The sequence below is a fragment of the Scyliorhinus canicula genome, chromosome 22, assembly GCF_902713615.1.
Source record: "Scyliorhinus canicula chromosome 22, sScyCan1.1, whole genome shotgun sequence".
NCBI classification, from domain to species: domain Eukaryota; kingdom Metazoa; phylum Chordata; class Chondrichthyes; order Carcharhiniformes; family Scyliorhinidae; genus Scyliorhinus; species Scyliorhinus canicula.
Genome location: NC_052167.1, coordinates 8,658,646 through 8,682,128, shown reverse-complemented (window position 1 = coordinate 8,682,128; position 23,483 = coordinate 8,658,646). Strand labels below are relative to the sequence as shown.

At 44.9% G+C, this 23,483-nt stretch overlaps 1 protein-coding gene and 1 non-coding gene across 4 annotated transcripts in view; one reads left to right on the top strand and one right to left on the bottom strand.

Moving 5' to 3' along the window:
* The window catches only part of LOC119956109 (glutamate receptor ionotropic, delta-1-like), a 709,994-nt gene that overhangs the window by 551,963 nt on the left and 134,548 nt on the right, over positions 1 to 23,483 (top strand). For all 3 annotated transcript variants that reach the window (XM_038782976.1, XM_038782978.1, XM_038782977.1), the window contains exons 6-7: positions 4,432 to 4,605; positions 7,205 to 7,366. In XM_038782976.1, coding sequence (XP_038638904.1) covers positions 4,432 to 4,605; positions 7,205 to 7,366 — 336 coding nt within the window. The remainder of the gene's footprint in view (positions 1 to 4,431; positions 4,606 to 7,204; positions 7,367 to 23,483) is intronic.
* On the bottom strand, positions 10,544 to 10,665 carry LOC119956257. The gene has a single exon (XR_005458612.1). It is a non-coding gene; the product is annotated as a small nucleolar RNA SNORA11 (small nucleolar RNA).

Below are 23,483 nucleotides of genomic sequence, written 5' to 3'. Positions count from 1 at the left end.
ATGTTGGCTGTCTGTGTTCAAATCCATGGGTGATTGAAGCTGTTTTCCACAATGGAAAAGATTGGTTTAAGTGGATAGTTTAGTCAGTGAACCTGCTCCGCTCTCTCCTTTGCTCAGGTGTCCGGCAGGGTCTGACTCTCGAAGTCACCGCAGAATCCAGCTGGAATAGGAGACATTTACAAAGTGACACTGCATGAATGCCGTAGCTACTCATCTATCCAAACTCTGCAGTACATCTTTGAAATCATTCACAAGTATTGGTGTCATTTTGGAATTAAATGCCCAAATCCTTGTTTGCAAATCCGCACTTTGAGACTCGAACAAGGGGTGAATAGTTCAGCCTAAAGATCACCGAGACGTGAATGTAGGTTTCAGCAGCAGATAAGCTGAGACAGGGGCCAGCTACAGAGTCATTCACAGCACAGAAGCAGGCCGTTCGGCCCGTCGAGTCCCTGTTGACTCCCCGTGGAGCAATCGAGTCAGTCCCACTCTCCCACTCGATCCCAGTATTCCTGTAAGTTTATTTCCTTTAAGCACCTTTGTTCCAACACCATTACCCTCGAGGGCAATATCGTTACCACTCGCTGTGAGAGAGTGCTTCCTTACAATCCCTCCTGCATCTCTTGCCCAAAGGTTGTGTCGTCCTCACTGTTTGCCACTTCACCAAGTTTAGTATCATTCTCAGGTTTGGAAATTTTGCCCTGCATTCCAGGATCCAAGTCATTTATATCTCATATCATAGATATCATAGAATTGTGGTGCAGTGGAGGGCACTGCTGCCTCACGGCGCCGAGGTCCCAGGTTCGATTCCAGCTCTGGGTCACTGTCCGTGTGGAGTTTGCACATTCTCCCCGTGTCTGCGTGGGTTTCGCCCCCACAACCCAAAGATGTGCAGGCTTGGGGATTGGCCACACTAAATTGCCCCTTAATTGGAAATAGTGAATTGGATACTCTACATTTATTTAAAAAAAATAGATATCATAGAATTTACGGAGCAGGAGGAGGCCATTCAGCCCGTCAAGTCTGCACCAGCCCTTGGAACGAGCACCCTACCTAAGCCCACACCTCCACCCTATCTGTATAAGGTGTCAGTGAGGCCACACCTGGAGTATTGTGTTCAGTTTTGGTTTCCTTATCTGAGAAAGGACGTACTGGCGCTGGAGGGTGTGCAGAGGAGTTTCACTAGGTTAATCCCAGAGCTGAAGGGGTTGGATTACGAGGCGAGGTTGAGTAGACTGGGACTGTACTCATTGGAATTTAGAAAGATGCGGGGGGTCCTTTTTTAAAATAAATTTAGTGTACCTAGTTCTTATGATCTTATCCCTGTAACCCAAAAAGCCCACACTAAGGGTCATTTATCATGGCCAATCCACCTCACCTGCACATCTTTGGACTGTGGGAGGAAACCGGAGCACCCGGAGGAAACCCACGCAGACACGGGGAGAACGTGCAGACTCCGCACAGACAGTGACCCAAAGCCAGGAATTGAACCTGGGACCCTGGAGCTGTGGGGCAATAGTGTTAACCACTATGCTACCCTGCTGCCCAAACAAATCCGTGTTCTTCGCATTGACACTTGGGAAACTCTGCTGTCTATCATTCGCCAGTCCAAAAAACAATTATCTGCTCACTGATTTCTGATCTTCAGCCAATTCTTTTATCCAATTGCACACTGGCCCTACTGGTCCATAAGTTCCAATTCTGTTAACCAGCCTTTTATGTGGTACTATATCAAAAACATTCTTAAAATCCACACGGACCACGTCTACTACGTCCCTTCATCAACCTTGTCTGTTACTTCACCAAAAAATCAATTTGATTAGTCGAGCATGATCTGCCTTTTCCAAATCCATGCTGGCTCTCCCAAATTGAAATGAACCTCTCCAAATACTGACTGGGTTTGTTGCAGATGAAGGATTCTACTGATGTTCGGTTATTTGGCCTGCAGATGTTAGAATTGCTCTTTCTTTAACCTAGTGTCACATTTGCCACTCCCCCATATCTGGGGAAGCCTGAAAAAATAAGGCAACCTCTTTTATTATCTCCACCCCCACTCCCTTTAGCAAGCAGGGATACAATCTACTGGATCCCTTGACAATCTACTCTCAATATAGCCAGCCTTTCCAGGATCTTATCCCTGTCAATTTTCCCATGAACCATAGCCTCCACTAACTCCACCCGATATTTTGTCAGATTCCCCTTCCTGAGTAAACATCAATAAAAAGAACGGATTAAGTATTTTACCCTTCCCTGTGCCTTGTTCCTTTCCCATGGGCAACCTAAACACAATGGCCACTGTTGCCTAAATGTTCTCCCACTGTTGTTTGATCCACTTGGGCTCACTTATTCCCCAGGACCAGGTCCCATAGCACGGCCCTCATTACATTGGAAATATCTGCTGTAGAACATTATCTTCAACACAATCCAGGTACTCTCACCTCTCTTGTTTCTTTGCTCTATTCCTATCCTAGTCTACATTTGGATAATTAAGTCTCCCATTCTAATCGCTCTATAATTCTTGCACCTCTTTGTAATTTCCTTGCAAGTGTGAAATGAACAAAATGAAAATCGTTTATTGTCACAAGTAGGCTTCAAATGAAGTTACTGTGAAAAGCCCCTAGTCACCACATTCCGGCGCCTGTTCGGGGAGGCTGGTACGGGAATTGAAACGTGCTGCTGGCCTGCCTTGGTCTGCTTTCAAAGCCAGCGATTTAGCCCAGTGTGCTAAACTAGCTCTACATTCCTCCCAATAGTTGGTGGTCTGTGTGCTGCACCGTTTGATGTTATTGCACCATTTCCATTTCGAACCTCTAACCAGAAAGATTCCATCATTGATTCCTCTGGACCATTTCTCCAGAGCTGTAATGCCATCTTTAATCAATACTGCCACTAATCCCACCCCCTCACCCATTTCTTCTTTCCCAGTCCCTCCTAAACACCTTCAGCCAGGAATGTATAACACCCAGTTCTGCCCTTCTCTGAGCCAGATCTCTGTTAAAGTAATAATATCACAATTTCATTTATCAACCTGTGTCTGTAGCCAGTCTTCTTACTCACACTCCACACATTCACATTCATGTACATTAACCCTTATTTAGGCTTTTTTGTTTTCCTTCTGTAATGTTCTTGTCAAATGGCCTGATTTACATTACAAGAACACTTGTAGCTAAAGTTATAAACTATTTTTTAACATTGACTGTGGGTAAACTATACACAAAATAGTTTTTATCTTAGTTCATCCAACCCTGGTATGGTGTAATGTTCTTGTTGGATGGCCTGATTTTTTATTACAAGAACACTTGTAGCTCATGCTATAAACGATTTATTAACATTAATTGTGGGTAAACTGTATACAAAAACAACCAATGGATAATAGTATTAACATGCACCAGCAACCTCTCTCTCCCAGCTCCCCAGTCAATCTGAGGTCATCTGACTCTAACATTCATTTATATACCAGTGAGACTCCTAGAAGTCAGTTAGTGAATTACAACACAACTATTATATCATTACACTCTCTTGCTCTAACCCTATTTTGGCAAATCACAGCTAACTTATCCTTTATTCTAATATTATCCCATTTGATATTTGAATAAGTTCCCACCATTCTCATTCTCGCGCATCTCTGTGATTTACCTTCTCTGTTTCTCTCTCTCTTTGAAGATCCATAGAATACCCCAAGTAGTATTTTTTCCTTCTCGATTCTAAGCATATGGACTCTATCCTTGTTCCCTCAAAGACATCCTCTCTTTTCTACAGTATAATGAAGTTGCCATAGCCCCAGATGACCATAGTCCCAGATGGCCATAGGCTGCTTTCCCCTTTGAGGGGGAGAAGCTGACTGGTGGTGGTTTAACCTGAGGGTCACCACACCTCAGGCGAAGGGCAAGGTTGAGAAGGTAGAACTTTCATGATTAACCTCAGCTGGTACGGGAATTGAACCCACGCTTCTGGCCTTGCTCTCCATCACGAACCAGCTGTCCAGCCGACTGAGCTAAACCCGGCCGTTGACTTTCCTGCAACATGTATTACAATGTCAGATGATGTTACAATTGTGGAACTACATGGTCTTCGTGAGGGTGCAGATATGTGATCGGAAGTTTATTTTGTGGTCAAATATGGCTCTAAAGTTGAAGTTGACCTGGCTTAGCCTCAGAGAGTGGAGTCGGTCGCCACTGAATGGAGTTTGGAATGGAGACCAAAAGCAATGGTTTCCATCTTCCCACGGTTTAATTGGAGAAGATTCTGCTTCTCCAGCAGGGAATGTCTGACAAGTGCCCCAGTAAGTTAGTAACAGCGAAGGAGTAGATGGAGGGTGGTGAGGTTGGGCTGGATGTTAGTGTAGGTGCGAAAGCTAATACTGTGCTTTTGGAGGTTGTTATGGAAGACCCGTTGTCTTATTTAACCCCTTGTTTAATTTGGAATTAACAGGAAATCAGTGACTCGGAGATTCTGGAACTTGTTCACAGTGCCCTGGGACGGATGACTGTGGTGCGACAGATCTTCCCCACCTCCAAAGACCCCAACCGCAGGTGCATGAGGCACAACCATCGCATTTCTTCACTGTTATGTGACCCACAGGAAGGATACTTACAAACATTACAGGTCTGTCAGTGATAGAAACAAATAAAACTTCCCCATGAAACATTTCACAGGTACCTCTATTCAAACATTTTGAAGTAGTTTAATTGTAAGTAGCTGCCGGAAGGTGATGGAACTTTGCATCCTCTGAGATCCAGTGGATGGACGTCTCTTTGTGAAGTAGATTTCTTTGTGAACAATATTAGCCACAGGTGCTCCCTCACCAGGTGCTACAGGTGTGTCAGTTAAACCAGGAAATGCTTTCAGAATTATTCAACAAGTCCTGTGAACTGGAGCCTAATCTTCATTTCCGAATGCAACAATATCATAGAAATATCTCTTCCCGTCATTGTCTGTTATCTGAGACAGTCATCTTGGAATGAAGAGATTGCCAAATTTGATCATTGTAGTAGAACATGAATAAAGATTAAAATACACTACTGCACATTGAATAATAAGGGCATGAGTCCCCCAAAAGAGAAAAAAGTCCCATAGCGAGCGGGTTTAGCTGCGTGATTCCCGGCACTCGCAAATACACACACAGCTCCCAGTTCCCAGATTCGATTCCCGGCTTGGGTCACTGTCTGTGCGGAGTCTGCACGTTCTCCCCGTGTCTTCGTGGGTTTCCTCCGAGTGCTCCGGTTTCCTCCCACAGTCCAAAGATGTGCAGGTTAGGTGGATTGGCTATGCTAAATTACCCCTTAGTGTCCAAAAAAAAAGGTTAGATGGGGTTATTGGGTTACGGGGATAAGATGGAGATGTAATAATAATAATAGCTCATTGTCACAAGTAGGCTTCAATGAAGTTACTGTGAAAAGACCCAGTCGCCACATTCTGGCGCCTGTTTGGGGAGGCTGGTACGGGAATTGAACCCTCACTGCTGCCTTGTTCTGCATTACAAGCCAGCTATTTAGCCCAGTGTGATAAACCAGCCCCTAGGGCATAGATAGGGTAATCTTTCCAAGGGCCAGTGCAGACTCGATGGGCAGAATGGCCTCCTTCTGCACTATAAATTCTACGAGGGTCTATGATCTATGAACTGCAGCTGGAATAAAGTTCTCTCTGTCTTACAGATCTCCTGATAGTGCAAATATCAGCTGTAAAAGGCTGAGTGTTTGATGCACCTGTTCTGCACATCATTGAAATACAGACACACATGTCGCATCTTGTGACTACAAATAAATCCCTTTTATTTAAGTAACAGAATGTTACGTCCTTTGTTAAGATGCACAAATACATTTACACCAAAACGTTTCAATGGAGCAGTTGTCAGTTTTGCTGATATGGAATTTAGTCAACAAGACAGATTCCTTTACTGCTGTTTGCAGATGGATACAGAACGAATGAGCTTTTATAAAATGAATGAAGCTGATTGTGAGCTTCTCACCAGCTCAGTCTCTGCAGTGTCATCACCCACTTCACCACATCTTTCTGGGGAGAGGTAGGGGAAAGGTTCTTAGCCAGCCCTCCGAGACAGGGGAGTCACTCTGATTTGATCACCCTCAGTTCCTGGGTATGCAGAATGCCGAATACATTGATGTCCATCAACCTTCGTATCCTGCCCAGTTTTATAAATATTCCCAATTTAGATGTTACATTCCAAACTGAATGTTTGGAATCTTACCAAGTTTGATTCGATGGAATATTTCCCTGTTTCTGAGGATTATGTGCAAGGAACAAAGAACAAAACAAAGAAAATTACAGCACAGGAACAGGCCCTTCGGCCCTCCCAGCCTGCGCCGATCCAGATCCTTTATCTAAACCTGTCACCTATTTTCCAAGGATCTACTTCCCTCTGTTCCCTGCCCGTTCACATTGTCCAGATGCATCTTAAATGATGCTATCGTGCCCGCCTCTAACACCTCCGCTGGCAAAGCGTTCCAGGCACCCACCACCCTCTGCGTAAAAAACTTTCCACGCACATCTCCCTTAAACTTTCCCCCTCTCACCTTGAAATCGTGACCTCTTGTAACTGACACCCCCACTCTTGGGAAAAGCTTGTTGCTATCCACCCTGTCCATACCTCTCATAATTTTGTAGACCTCAATCAGGACCACCTCAACCTCCGTCTTTCCAACGAAAACAATCCTAATCTACTCAACCTTTCTTCATAGCTAGCACCTTCCATACCAGGCAACATCCTGGTGAACCTCCTCTGCACCCTCTCCAAAGCATCCACATCCTTCTGGTAATGTGGTGATCAGAACTGCACGCAGTATTCCAAATGTGGCCTAACCAAAGTCCTATATAACTGTAACATGACCTGCCGACTCTTGTACTCAATACCCCGCCGATGAAGACAAGCATGCTGTGAGTTGTGAGAAGTTGAGCAGAGATAATATCGCTGCTTCAGGGAGTGGAAAGTGTGACTGACAAAGAGTCTGGTCCTGGATATAATGACCAGAACTCTGTCGCTTCTCAGCAATGTAATGGGGGTTTCAGTCAGAGGGCAATGTGACCATACGGGGATGTTTCTTCAGTGCAATGAAGAAAGTGCCTCGTGATGCTCTTGCTCCCTGTGATCACTGTCAATACATTAAGTAACATGTGAATACCTTCAGGGTGGAAATGGCTGAAATCCGTTTCTTCTCAGTAAAAGTAACAATGATCTCTCTCTCTGCAGACGTCCAATCTTTACCTTTATGACAGTGTCTTGTTACTGGCCGGGGCCTTTCATAGGAAGCTCGAGGATCGGAAATGGCACAGCATGGCAAGTCTGAACTGCATGAGGAAATCTACCAAACCCTGGAATGGAGGGAGATCTATGCTGGACACCATTCAAAATGTAAGAGACTTCGAGGGACTGAACTAAGAAAGTGGGGGTTCTGAAATTGCAGAGAGGGCAAGCAGGCCATGTGGGTACTCAATAGACATCTTGGGTGTCCTCGTGATCCCATGGCTCAGGGTGCTGGGGGTTGTGAAGATCCTGGGAGGAGAAACACCAGTGTAACTTTTCTGGTGTGGGGCCTTCATTCTGAAACTTCAAAACTTTTTGTAGCACTGAAGGATTAAAGAAAGAAAGATTTAAACAGCAGGCATTGCAATTGTAGAGAGAAAGTTAAGCTCTTGTCGAGATTCCACCTCTGTTAACCAGAAAGAAATGAGTAAATTGCTTAGTGAGACTCTCTGGAGTAGTGCTAATCCTTCCTCAGTCCCTCACTTTGCCCCAGTATTTTACTGTCCTCTCTCTCTGCTGGCGATGAATTGTCTTCACACTGTACCCATTCCATGTTGTTTTAATGATTGTTGTTCTGAGTTTCAAACACCGTGAACAACAACAGTCTCCAGCGTGTTCCCAGTGCCACAATGTGACCTGTGTTACTGATGAAGGCAGTTTGCATTTTATGCCCAGAAAACCTCAGAATAGAGGAAATGAAATATGAAAATCTCGCCATTGCTTTGAGAGTTGGGCTCTGGAGGATTTGCTGGACAGATGCTGGGTCAACTCACCCATTACTATTGTTCAAAGTCACTCAGCAGTGGGTGCCAAGTCTCTATTCTGGAAGCTCCCGCTGATCACTCTGATGTCAAGTTTCTGGAGATTCTGTTGCTTTGCTCTGTGAAGAAGACTTTGTGAGTGTTAATATAGTGACTTTGTGTTAATATAGTGACTTTGTGTTAATATAGTGACTTTGTGTTAATATAGTGACTTTGTGTTAATATAGTGACTGTGTTAATATAGTGACTTTGTGTTAATATAGTGACTGTGTTAATATAGTGACTTTGTGAGTGTTAATATAGTGACTTTGTGTTAATATGGTGACTTTGTGTTAATATAGTGACTTTGTGAGTGTTAATATAGTGACTTTGTGAGTGTTAATATAGTGACTTTGTGTTAATATAGTGACTTTGTGTTAATATAGTGACTTTGTGTTAATATAGTGACTTTGTGTTAATATAGTGACTGTGTTAATATAGTGACTTTGTGTTAATATAGTGACTGTGTTAATATAGTGACTTTGTGAGTGTTAATATAGTGACTTTGTGTTAATATGGTGACTTTGTGTTAATATAGTGACTTTGTGAGTGTTAATATAGTGACTTTGTGAGTGTTAATATAGTGACTTTGTGAGTGTCATTATAGTGACTTTGTGTTAATATAGTGACTTTGTGTTAATATAGTGACTTTGTGTTAATATAGTGACTTTGTGAGTGTTAATATGGTGACTTTGTGTTAATATAGTGACTTTGTGAGTGTTAATATAGTGACTTTGTGAGTGTTAATATAGTGACTTTGTGAGTGTTAATATGGTGACTTTGTGTTAATATAGTGACTTTGTGAGTGTTAATATAGTGACTTTGTGTTAATATAGTGACTTTGTGAGTGTTAATATAGTGACTTTGTGTTAATATAGTGACTTTGTGTTAATATAGTGACTTTGTGAGTGTTAATATAGTGACTTTGCAAGTGTCAATATAGTGACTTTGTGTTAATATAGTGACTGTGTTAATATAGTGACTTTGTGAGTGTTAATATAGTGACTTTGCAAGTGTCAATATAGTGACTTTGTGTTAATATAGTGACTGTGTTAATATAGTGACTTTGTGAGTGTTAATATAGTGACTTTGTGTTAATATAGTGACTTTGTGTTAATGTAGTGACTTTCTGTTAATATAGTGACTTTGTGTTAATATAGTGACTTTCTGTTAATATAGTGACTTTGTGAGTGTTAATATAGTGACTTTGTGTTAATATAGTGACTTTCTGTTAATATAGTGACTTTGTGAGTGTTAATATAGTGACTTTGTGTTAATATAGTGACTTTCTGTTAATATAGTGACTTTGTGTTAATATAGTGACTTTCTGTTAATATAGTGACTTTGTGAGTGTTAATATGGTGACTTTGCAAGTGTCAATATAGTGACTTTGTGTTAATATAGTGACTGTGTTAATATAGTGACTTTGTGAGTGTTAATATGGTGACTTTGTGTTAATATAGTGACTTTGTGAGTGTTAATATAGTGACTTTGTGTTAATATAGTGACTTTGTGTTAATATAGTGACTTTGTGTTAATATAGTGACTTTGTGAGTGTTAATATAGTGACTTTGTGTTAATATAGTGACTTTGTGTTAATATAGTGACTTTGTGTTAATATAGTGACTTTGTGAGTGTTAATATAGTGACTTTGTGTTAATATAGTGACTTTGTGTTAATATAGTGACTTTGTGAGTGTTAATATAGTGACTTTGTGTTAATATAGTGACTTTGTGAGTGTCAATATAGTGACTTTGTGAGTGTTAATATAGTGACTTTGTGAGTGTTAATATAGTGACTTTGTGAGTGTTAATATAGTGACTTTGTGAGTGTCAATATAGTGACTTTGTGAGTGTCAATATAGTGATTGTTTTGCATCTTTTGATGTAAAGGCTGCATTGCTATCAGCTATTAGAAAATGTGAAGGTTGCATTTTTTCGCTAACGTGGGATTTGATTGCAGTTTTGCTGAGACTAAGATTGGATTATAAATGATAACATAAAAATTGCAGTGGATTTCATAAAGTGCCTATTGAATCAGTGATGTTATTATGGAATCTACGTTGTATCTGTTGGTGCAGGAATTGAGTTTCAGGCTGAAACTGATATTCAGATCCTGCTCTGCGCTGTCTCCGTACTGACTTCTTCCAGATTCTACTAAGATCATAAGACCCAGAAGAAGAGTAGGCCCTTCAGCCCATCGAGTCTGCTCCACCGTTCAATGAGGTCATGACATCTGAAATAATTCTCAACTCCATTTCCCCTAACTAGAGGGACCCCTCATAGGGATCCACTAACTAGAGGGACCCCTCATAGGGATCTCCTAACTAGAGGGACCCCTCGTAGGGTCCCCTAACTAGAGGGACCCCTCACAGGAATCCCCTAACTAGAGGGACCCCTCATAGGGATCTCCTAACTAGAGGGACCCCTCGTAGGGTCCCCTAACTAGAGGGACCCCTCATAGGGATCTCCTAACTAGAGGGACCCCTCATAGGGATCTCCTAACTAGAGGGACCCCTCGTAGGGTCCCCTAACTAGAGGGACCCCTCATAGGGATCTCCTAACTAGAGGGACCCCTCGTAGGGTCCCCTAACTAGAGGGACCCCTCATAGGGATCTCCTAACTAGAGGGACCCCTCGTAGGGTCCCCTAACTAGAGGGACCCCTCACAGGGATCTCCTAACTAGAGGGACCCCTCATAGGGATCCCCTAACTAGAGGGACCCCTCATAGGGATCCCCTAACTAGAGGGACCCCTCACAGGGATCTCCTAACTAGAGGGACCCCTCATAGGGATCCCCTAACTAGAGGGACCCCTCATAGGGATCCCCTAACTAGAGGGACCCCTCATAGGGATCCCCTAACTAGAGGGACCCCTCATAGGGATCCGCTAACTAGAGGGACCCCTCATAGGGATCCCCTAACTAGAGGGACCCCTCGTAGGGATCTCCTAACTAGAGGGACCCCTCATAGGGATCCCCTAACTAGAGGGACCCCTCATAGGGATCCCCTAACTAGAGGGACCCCTCGTGTGGATCCCCTAACTAGAGGGACCCCTCATAGGGATCCCCTAACTAGAGGGACCCCTCGTAGGGATCCCCTAACTAGAGGGACCCCTCGTAGGGATCCCCTAACTAGAGGGACCCCTCGTAGGGATCCGCTAACTAGAGGGACCCCTCGTAGGGATCTCCTAACTAGAGGGACCCCTCATAGGGATCCCCTAACTAGAGGGACCCCTCGTAGGGATCCCCTAACTAGAGGGACCCCTCATAGGGATCCCCTAACTAGAGGGACCCCTCGTAGGGATCCCCTAACTAGAGGGACCCCCTCATAGGGATCCCCTAACTAGAGGGACCCCTCATAGGGATCCCCTAACTAGAGGGACCCCTCATAGGGATCCCCTAACTAGAGGGACCCCCTCAAAGGGATCCCCTAACTAGAGGGTCCCCTCATAGGGATCCCCTAACTAGAGGGACCCCTCATAGGGATCCCCTAACTAGAGGGACCCCTCATAGGGATCCCCTAACTAGAGGGACCCCTCATAGGGATCTCCTAACTAGAGGGACCCCTCATAGGGATCCCCTAACTAGAGGGAGCCCTCGTAGGGATCCCCTAACTAGAGGGAGCCCACTCAAGGAGTCCCTAAATAGAGGGAGACCCCCCCCCCCAATAGAGAGCCCATAACCAGAGGAACCCCTCACTGGAACTCCCTAAATAGAGCTGTCAATCACAGCATACCCAATAAAATCAATATCAAAGAGAAATGACTGATTGGCTTGAATATCAAAGATCTGAGGGGGTTTAAACCCAGCTGACGGGTTTTCTGTTTCCAGGAATTGACAGGTGTACTTCCTGTGTCTGAGCCAGTGGGAGTATTGACCAGGTGAGTGTTAAAACAGTGATTCTTTTCACTGCCTCTGTCTGGACTGCACGCCAGCTTCCAGACAGGAGTCTCTCTTCTGGGGGTGGTGGGTGGTGAGTCCCTTTAGTCAAGGGATCCCTTTAGTTAGGGGGTCTCTGTGGGATGTGGGGATCTCTGTAGGAGGGGAGGGGAGGGGGTGGGCCACCCCAAACCAGGAGGGGAGGGAGTGATCCAGACAATCTGGGGGTTGAATTGCGATGTGGGGGGAGTGACCAGCTCGCTCCAAATGGTGGTCCGATAACGGGATTCTCCCGAATCCCTCTGAATCCTCCCATGCATAGATTTGCTAAGGGTGGGAATCGCTTCCTGACCTGCGTTCCCCATCTGCTTCACCATGTTTCCAATCTCGGCCACATCATTATGGAACACTGGCCAAATACTCGGGTGTGAGGCAGAAGCGGGGGGGGGGGTGGGGGTGGGGGTGGGGGTGGTGAGATTCAGAATTCCTGGGCATACTCCCATGGTGGAAGCACAGCAACAGATCCCCAATCTCCAAGAATTGGCTTTAACTATTTGAGCTAACAGCGATGAATGAACAAACAGGGACTTTCACCCTGAAAATGGTTATTTGGTGTCTGCTGATTGCTCTCTTTACAAATGCAGCAGCGTTTGGGGAATAGATCAAACTATAAATGAAAGCTTTTATGTGTGCTCACAGATGGTTGGATAACAGCATCATAGATCTTTCAGGGACGTTGCTGTTGTTATTAGCAATGTGTCCTGATAATTATGTAATTAGTTTGCCAATCAGTGCCAAGTGCTGCTTCAACACCATGACTGAATCAGAATCCACCTTCTGCCTGTGAAAACTGACTTGCAGAACCTCAGTGTTTGAACTCCCCTCCCATTACATGTCCCGTAAAGAAGAACAAGATTTGAAACCCTGTCCCATTGTACAAACATCAGTGACTCAAACACCATCTCAGTCAGAATCCCGACACACATCATGCAAACCAATCTCCCATTTGCCACATCGCTCAGACCCAGAGCCAGGTGGCCTGAATCCCACTCAGTGAATTCACTTTTACAAATTGCAGGATGCTCCCTGCTTGCAAAAAACTAAATTTAAGATGTGTCCAACTGAGTGAGCCAAAAATATCAGTCACCCAGAAATGCTGCTCGCAGTAATTTGACTGCATTTACCCAAGTATGATTCCTGGCACAACCAACTGGTATCCTGCAAGTGTACACAGCAATTTGCACAATCAGAATTTGATAGAATGGCAATGAACTGAAACTGGTGGAACAAGGAGAAAGAAGTTACATTTATCTGGTACTTTTGTGACTTCAGCATGTCCCAACATGCCTGGCAGCCTGTGCAATGTCATTATTGTTGTTATGTTGTGGCAGCAGAACCAATTTACACACAGCGAGCCCCCAAAACAAGCAGGTGAATGATCAGATAACCCGGGTGCATGTCGGCCAGGATGTGATATTTAGAACATAGAAAATACAGCACAGAACAGGCCCTTTGGCCCACAATGTTGTGCAGAACTTTTATCCTAGATTAAGAACAAATTAATCTACACCCCATCATTCTACCGTAATCCATGTACCTATCCAATAGCCGCTTGAAGGTCCCTAATGTTTCCGACTCAACTACTTCCACAGGCAGTGCATTCCATGCCCCCACTACCGTCTGGGTAAAGAGCCTACCTCTGACATCCCCCCTATATCTTCCACAATTCACCTGAAATTTATGTCCCCTTGTAATGGTTTGTTCCCCCCGGGGAAAAAGTCTCTGACTGTCTACTCTATCTATTCCCCTGATCATCTTATAAACCTCTATCAAGGCGCCCCTCATCCTTCTCCGTTCTAATGAGAAAAGGCCTAGCACCCTCAACCTTTCCTCGTAAGACCTACTCTCCATTCCAGGCAATATCCTGGTAAACCTCCTTTGCACCTTTTCCAAAGCTTCCACATCCTTCCTAAAATGAGGTGACCAGAACTGCACACAGTACTCCAAATGTGGCCTGACCAAGGTTTGTACAGCTGCATCATCACATCACGGCTCTTAAATTCAATCCCTCTGCTAATGAACGCTAGCACACCATAGGCCTTCTTCACAGCTCTATCCACTTGAGTGGCAACTTTCAAAGATCTATGAACATAGACCCCAAGATCTCTCTGCTCCTCCACATTGCCAAGAATCCTACCATTAACCCTGTATTCCGCATTCATATTTGTCCTTCCAAAATGGACAACCTCACACTTTTCAGGATTAAACTCCATCTGCCACTTCTCAGCCAAGCTCTGCATCCTATCTATATCTCTTTGCAGCCGACAACAGCCCTCCTGACTATCCACAACGCCACCAATCTTCGTATCATCTGCAAATTTACTGACCCACCCTTCAACTCCCTCATCCAAATCATTAATGAAAATCACAAACAGCAGAGGACCCAGAACTGATCACTGCAGTACGTCACTGGCAACTGGGCTTCAGGCTGAATATTTGCCATCCACCACCACTCTCTGACTTCTATCGGTTAGCCAGTTTGTTATCCAACTGGCCAAATTTCCCACTATCCCATGCCTCCTTACTTTCTGCATAAGCCTACCATGGGGAACCTTATCAAATGCCTTACTAAAATCCATGTACACCACATCCACTGCTTTACCTTCATCCACATGCTTGGTCACCTCCTCAAAGAATTCAATAAGACTTTTTATAGATAGAACAGTACAGCACAGAACAGGCCCTTCGGCCCTCGATGTTGCACCGAGCAATGATCACCCTACTTAAACCCACGTAACCCGTATACCCGTAACACAACAATCCCCCCATTAACCTTACACTACGGGCAATTTAGCATGGCCAATCCACCTAACCCGCACATCTTTGGACTGTGGGAGGAAACCGGAGCACCCGGAGGAAACCCACGCACACACGGGGAGGACGTGCATACTCCACACAGACAGTGACCCAGCCGGGAATCGAACCTGGGACCCTGGAGCTGTGAAGCATTGATGCTAACCACCATGCTACCGTGAGGCCCCTGACTTGTGAGGCAAGACCTACCCCTCACAAATCCGTGCTGACTATCCCTAAGCAAGCAGTGTCTTTCCAGATGCTCAGAAATCCTATCTCTCAGTACCCTTTCGAGGGCAGATTCTCCTCGAACTGCCTTTCTGCAGCTGTTATACTATCTCTAATTAATAATGCCACCCCCCCCTCCCCCCCACCTCTTTTACCATCCTCCCTAATCTTACTGAAACATCTATAGCCAGGAACCTCCAACAACCATTTCTGCCCCTCTTCTATCCAAGTTTCCGTGATCGCTACCACATCGTAGTCCCAAGTACCGATCCATGCCTTAAGTTCACCCACCTTATTCCTGATGCTTCTTGCGTTGAAGTATACACACTTCAACCCATCTCCGTGCCTGCAAGTACTCTCCTTTGTCAGTGTTCCCTTCCCCACTGCGTCACTACACGCTTTGACGTCCTGAACATCGGCTAACATAGTTGCTGGACTACAAGTCCGGTTCCCATTCCCCGACCAAATTAGTTTGAACCCTCCCTGTACTGGAAAACCTGCCTCCCAGGATATTGGTGCCCCTCTGGTTCGGATGCAACCTGTCCTGCTTGTAAACGTCCCACCTGGGAGTTAATGGCAGCTGGTTTTGTACATTATGGGGTGTTTCTCCACACACACACACATGCCATTATTCTGAGAGAATAATGGGAGAGCCCATAAACGGAGTTCACAGCAGGTACTGAATGGTGGGCAATGCCAGCGACCCCCGATGCCAGCGCAATCTGATTAATGCAGCTGAGTGTATTTAAATGATCATCTCAATATGTTCAAACTGTTCAAAGCCAGAGTCCCCCCCCACCGGATTCCGGGAGTTTGAGATTGACCGAATGCTGAATACCATTCAGCGGAGGAGGGTACAGCCTCTTCCCCTGGCTGGGGCAGAGACTCAAACCCGCCCTACTCCACAGCGCCTGGGCTGATGTGGCAGAGGCTGTCAATGCTGCCAGCCTCACTAGGAAGGCCGACTCGCAATGCATGAAGAAGCTGAACGACCTGCATAGGGCAGCTCGGGTGAGTTACCACCTCCGTGTCCCGGCATCACCCCGTCTCTCGCTCCTTATATTCAGCCCCCAATCCCCTACAGGCCAACAATCCCCCTTATAACCCACCCTCCAAATCCCAACACATGTATTGTCCTCTTTAGCCAGGAGATTTGCACAAACGTGCCACCAGCTGCAGACCTCCCACCCCCTCGCCACCGGGAAACTACCCTCTCAGAGTCTCACTATGTCTTTTCTGTGTCCCCCAAGGATTTTTTAAAAAGATCATTCAGAGTACCCAATTATTTGTTCCCAATTATGGGACAATTTGTGGCCAATCCACCTAAGTGAACATCTTTGGGTTGTGGGGGTGAAACCCACGCAGACACGGGGAGAATGTGGAAACTCCACACGGACAGTGACCCAGAGCCGGGATCGAACCCGGGTCCTCGGCGCCGTGAGGAAGCAGTGCTAACCACTGTGCCACTATGCTGCCCGAGTGTTCCCAAGGATAAGGAGATCCATAATCAGTGGGAGCCAGAAGACGGGAGGAGGAATCACAGACAACCCCCCACCCCCTCCAGAGGAGAGGGCCCTGTAACGTGCGGGGGTGACCTGGGAGAGGGCAGTGGCTTGGAGGTCGGCATGAGACAAACAAGTGAGAGACCAGTGCACCACAGATCTCTCTATAGATGGATAGGTGGTGAGTCTCCCACAGAGACGTCCTTCCCAAGATCCCACCCCGGGTCTTGCAGGATCACCACCTGACGAGGCCGGGACATCCGGGGTCACTGGACCCCAGCCAGACCCTCAGCACACCTTGGAGCATGACTCCGGGGAAGGCACTGCTGCCAACTGCTCCCTCCACCATCGCAGAGTGTGGCATGTTAGTGAAGAGGCTCCTGGCTCACCTCCTGGTACACACGTCACACATGCTGCGGTACATCAGGTGGAGGCAGGGTCTCCCGAGGGAGCGGGCAGTCGGGGGGGCTGCCCAATCCCAAAATCCACTGTCGCCCGGACAGGTGCCAAGCGTCGGGAAAATCTGATCCCGCCACTGGTGGAGATGTCGATGCAGACACAGAGGGCGGGATTTTCCGTTCGTGAGACAAAGTGTTGATGGCGGCGCAGAATTCATGGACGTTCATGACAGCAAAACTGGCGCAGCATCTGGACCGATTCCGTTACTGTTAATGGGTCACTGGGTTACTGTTACTGTTAATGGGTCACTGGGTTACTGTTACTGTTACTGTTAATGGGTCACTGGGTTACTGTTACTGTTAATGTTAATGGGTCACTGGGTTATTGTTACTGTTAATGGGTCACTGGGTTACTGTTACTGTTACTGTTAATGGGTCACTGGGTTACTGTTACTGTTACTGTTAATGGGTCACTGGGTTACTGTTACTGTTACTGTTAATGGGTCACTGGGTTACTGTTACTGTTAATGGGTCACTGGGTTACTGTTACTGTTACTGTTAATGGGTCACTGGGTTACTGTTACTGTTACTGTTAATGGGTCACTGGGTTACTGTTACTGTTACTGTTAATAGGTCACTGGGTTACTGTTACTGTTACTGTTAATGGGTCACTGGGTTACTGTTACTGTTAATGGGTCACTGGGTTACTGTTACTGTTAATGGGTCACTGGGTTACTGTGACTGTTACTGTTAATGGGTCACTGGGTTACTGTTACTGTTAATGGGTCACTGGGTTACTGTTACTGTTACTGTTAATGGGTCACTGGGTTACTGTTACTGTTACTGTTAATGGGTCACTGGGTTACTGTTACTGTTACTGTTAATGGGTCACTGGGTTACTGTTACTGTTACTGTTAATGGGTCACTGGGTTACTGTGACTGTTACTGTTAATGGGTCACTGGGTTACTGTGACTGTTACTGTTAATGGGTCACTGGGTTACTGTGACTGTTACTGTTAATGGGTCACTGGGTTACTGTTACTGTTACTGTTAATGGGTCACTGGGTTACTGTTACTGTTACTGTTAATGGGTCACTGGGTTACTGTGACTGTTACTGTTAATGGGTCACTGGGTTACTGTTACTGTTACTGTTAATGGGTCACTGGGTTACTGTTACTGTTACTGTTAATGGGTCACTGGGTTACTGTTACTGTTAATGGGTCACTGGGTTACTGTTACTGTTACTGTTAATGGGTCACTGGGTTACTGTGACTGTTACTGTTACTGTTAATGGGTCACTGGGTTACTGTTACTGTTAATGGGTCACTGGGTTACTGTTACTGTTACTGTTAATGGGTCACTGGGTTACTGTTACTGTTACTGTTAATGGGTCACTGGGTTACTGTTACTGTTAATGGGTCACTGGGTTACTGTTACTGTTAATGGGTCACTGGGTTACTGTTACTGTTACTGTTAATGGGTCACTGGGTTACTGTGACTGTTACTGTTAATGGGTCACTGGGTTACTGTGACTGTTACTGTTAATGGGTCACTGGGTTACTGTTACTGTTAATGGGTCACTGGGTTACTGTTACTGTTACTGTTAATGGGTCACTGGGTTACTGTTACTGTTACTGTTAATGGGTCACTGGGTTACTGTGACTGTTAATGGGTCACTGGGTTACTGTTACTGTTACTGTTAATGGGTCACTGGGTTACTGTTACTGTTACTGTTAATGGGTCACTGGGTTACTGTGACTGTTAATGGGTCACTGGGTTACTGTTACTGTTACTGTTAATGGGTCACTGGGTTACTGTGACTGTTAATGGGTCACTGGGTTACTGTTACTGTTAATGGGTCACTGGGTTACTGTTACTGTTACTGTTAATGGGTCACTGGGTTACTGTGACTGTTACTGTTAATGGGTCACTGGGTTACCGTTACTGTTACTGTTAATGGGTCACTGGGTTACTGTTACTGTTAATGGGTCACTGGGTTACTGTGACTGTGACTGTTAATGGGTCACTGGGTTACTGTGACTGTTAATGGGTCACTGGGTTACTGTGACTGTGACTGTTAATGGGTCACTGGGTTACTGTGACTGTTACTGTTAATGGGTCACTGGGTTACTGTTACTGTTACTGTTAATGGGTCACTGGGTTACTGTGACTGTTAATGGGTCACTGGGTTACTGTTACTGTTACTGTTAATGGGTCACTGGGTTACTGTGACTGTTAATGGGTCACTGGGTTACTGTTACTGTTAATGGGTCACTGGGTTACTGTGACTGTTACTGTTAATGGGTCACTGGGTTACTGTTACTGTTAATGGGTCACTGGGTTACTGTTACTGTTACTGTTAATGGGTCACTGGGTTACTGTGACTGTTACTGTTAATGGGTCACTGGGTTACTGTGACTGTTACTGTTAATGGGTCACTGGGTTACTGTGACTGTTACTGTTAATGGGTCACTGGGTTACTGTTACTGTTACTGTTAATGGGTCACTGGGTTACTGTTACTGTTAATGTTAATGGGTCACTGGGTTACTGTTACTGTTACTGTTAATGGGTCACTGGGTTACTGTTACTGTTAATGGGTCACTGGGTTACTGTTACTGTTACTGTTAATGGGTCACTGGGTTACTGTGACTGTTAATGGGTCATTGGGTTACTGTTACTGTTAATGGGTCACTGGGTTACTGTTACTGTTACTGTTAATGGGTCACTGGGTTACTGTTACTGTTACTGTTAATGGGTCACTGGGTTACTGTTACTGTTAATGGGTCACTGGGTTACTGTTACTGTTACTGTTAATGGGTCACTGGGTTACTGTGACTGTTACTGTTAATGGGTCACTGGGTTATTGTTACTGTTAATGGGTCACTGGGTTACTGTTACTGTTAATGGGTCACTGGGTTACTGTTACTGTTACTGTTAATGGGTCACTGGGTTACTGTGACTGTTACTGTTAATGGGTCACTGGGTTACTATGACTGTTACTGTTAATGGGTCACTGGGTTACTGTGACTGTTACTGTTAATGGGTCACTGGGTTACTGTGACTGTTAATGGGTCACTGGGTTACTGTGACTGTTACTGTTAATGGGTCACTGGGTTACTGTGACTGTTACTGTTAATGGGTCACTGGGTTACTGTGACTGTTAATGGGTCACTGGGTTACTGTGACTGTTACTGTTAATGGGTCACTGGGTTACTGTGACTGTTACTGTTAATGGGTCACTGGGTTACTGTTACTGTTAATGGGTCACTGGGTTACTGTTACTGTTACTGTTAATGGGTCACTGGGTTACTGTTACTGTTAATGGGTCACTGGGTTACTGTTACTGTTACTGTTAATGGGTCACTGGGTTACTGTGACTGTTAATGGGTCACTGGGTTACTGTTACTGTTACTGTTAATGGGTCACTGGGTTACTGTTACTGTTAATGGGTCACTGGGTTACTGTGACTGTTACTGTTAATGGGTCACTGGGTTACTGTGACTGTTACTGTTAATGGGTCACTGGGTTACTGTTACTGTTACTGTTAATGGGTCACTGGGTTACTGTTACTGTTAATGGGTCACTGGGTTACTGTTACTGTTAATGGGTCACTGGGTTATTGTTACTGTTAATGGGTCACTGGGTTACTGTGACTGTTACTGTTAATGGGTCACTGGGTTACTGTTACTGTTAATGGGTCACTGGGTTACTGTTACTGTTAATGGGTCACTGGGTTACTGTGACTGTTAATGGGTCACTGGGTTACTGTGACTGTTACTGTTAATGGGTCACTGGGTTACTGTTACTGTTACTGTTAATGGGTCACTGGGTTACTGTGACTGTTAATGGGTCACTGGGTTACTGTTACTGTTACTGTTAATGGGTCACTGGGTTACTGTTACTGTTACTGTTAATGGGTCACTGGGTTACTGTTACTGTTACTGTTAATGGGTCACTGGGTTACTGTTACTGTTAATGGGTCACTGGGTTACTGTGACTGTTACTGTTAATGGGTCACTGGGTTACTGTGACTGTTACTGTTAATGGGTCACTGGGTTACTGTTACTGTTAATGGGTCACTGGGTTACTGTTACTGTTAATGGGTCACTGGGTTATTGTTACTGTTAATGGGTCACTGGGTTACTGTTACTGTTACTGTTAATGGGTCACTGGGTTACTGTTACTGTTAATGGGTCACTGGGTTACTGTTACTGTTACTGTTAATGGGTCACTGGGTTACTGTTACTGTTAATGGGTCACTGGGTTACTGTTACTGTTAATGGGTCACTGGGTTATTGTTACTGTTAATGGGTCACTGGGTTACTGTTACTGTTAATGGGTCACTGGGTTATTGTTACTGTTAATGGGTCACTGGGTTACTGTTACTGTTAATGGGTCACTGGGTTACTGTGACTGTTACTGTTAATGGGTCACTGGGTTACTGTTACTGTTAATGGGTCACTGGGTTACTGTTACTGTTAATGGGTCACTGGGTTACTGTGACTGTTAATGGGTCACTGGGTTACTGTTACTGTTACTGTTAATGGGTCACTGGGTTACTGTGACTGTTAATGGGTCACTGGGTTACTGTGACTGTTAATGGGTCACTGGGTTACTGTTACTGTGACTGTTAATGGGTCACTGGGTTACTGTTACTGTTAATGGGTCACTGGGTTATTGTTACTGTTAATGGGTCACTGGGTTACTGTTACTGTTACTGTTAATGGGTCACTGGGTTATTGTTACTGTTAATGGGTCACTGGGTTACTGTTACTGTTAATGGGTCACTGGGTTACTGTGACTGTTAATGGGTCACTGGGTTACTGTGACTGTTAATGGGTCACTGGGTTACTGTGACTGTTACTGTTAATGGGTCACTGGGTTACTGTGACTGTTACTGTTATTGGGTCACTGGGTTACTGTTACTGTTAATGGGTCACTGGGGTACTGTTACTGTTACTGTTAATGGGTCACTGGGTTACTGTGACTGTTACTGTTAATGGGTCACTGGGTTACTGTGACTGTTACTGTTATTGGGTCACTGGGTTACTGTTACTGTTAATGGGTCACTGGGGTACTGTTACTGTTACTGTTAATGGGTCACTGGGTTACTGTGACTGTTACTGTTAATGGGTCACTGGGTTACTGTGACTGTTACTGTTATTGGGTCACTGGGTTACTGTTACTGTTAATGGGTCACTGGGGTACTGTTACTGTTACTGTTAATGGGTCACTGGGTTACTGTACCTGTTACTGTTAATGGGTCACTGGGTTACTGTTACTGTAATGGGTCACTGGGTTACTGTACCTGTTACTGTTAATGGGTCACTGGGTTACTGTTACTGTTAATGGGTCACTGGGTTACTGTACCTGTTACTGTTAATGGGTCACTGGGTTACTGTTACTGTTAATGGGTCACTGGGTTACTGTGACTGTTACTGTTAATGGGTCACTGGGTTACTGTTACTGTTAATGGGTCACTGGGTTACTGTTACTGTTACTGTTAATGGGTCACTGGGTTACTGTGACTGTTAATGGGTCACTGGGTTACTGTTACTGTTACTGTTAATGGGTCACTGGGTTACTGTTACTGTTACTGTTAATGGGTCACTGGGTTACTGTTACTGTTACTGTTAATGGGTCACTGGGTTACTGTTACTGTTAATGGGTCACTGGGTTACTGTTACTGTTACTGTTAATGGGTCACTGGGTTACTGTTACTGTTAATGGGTCACTGGGTTACTGTTACTGTTAATGGGTCACTGGGTTACTGTTACTGTTACTGTTAATGGGTCACTGGGTTACTGTTACTGTTAATGGGTCACTGGGTTACTGTTACTGTTAATGGGTCACTGGGTTACTGTTACTGTTACTGTTAATGGGTCACTGGGTTACTGTGACTGTTACTGTTAATGGGTCACTGGGTTACTGTTACTGTTACTGTTAATGGGTCACTGGGTTACTGTTACTGTTAATGGGTCACTGGGTTACTGTTACTGTTAATGGGTCACTGGGTTATTGTTACTGTTAATGGGTCACTGGGTTACTGTGACTGTTACTGTTAATGGGTCACTGGGTTACTGTTACTGTTAATGGGTCACTGGGTTACTGTGACTGTTAATGGGTCACTGGGTTACTGTTACTGTTACTGTTAATGGGTCACTGGGTTACTGTGACTGTTAATGGGTCACTGGGTTACTGTGACTGTTAATGGGTCACTGGGTTACTGTTACTGTGACTGTTAATGGGTCACTGGGTTACTGTTACTGTTACTGTTAATGGGTCACTGGGTTATTGTTACTGTTAATGGGTCACTGGGTTACTGTTACTGTTACTGTTAATGGGTCACTGGGTTATTGTTACTGTTAATGGGTCACTGGGTTACTGTTACTGTTAATGGGTCACTGGGTTACTGTGACTGTTAATGGGTCACTGGGTTACTGTTACTGTTACTGTTAATGGGTCACTGGGTTACTGTTACTGTTACTGTTAATGGGTCACTGGGTTACTGTGACTGTTACTGTTAATGGGTCACTGGGTTACTGTTACTGTTACTGTTAATGG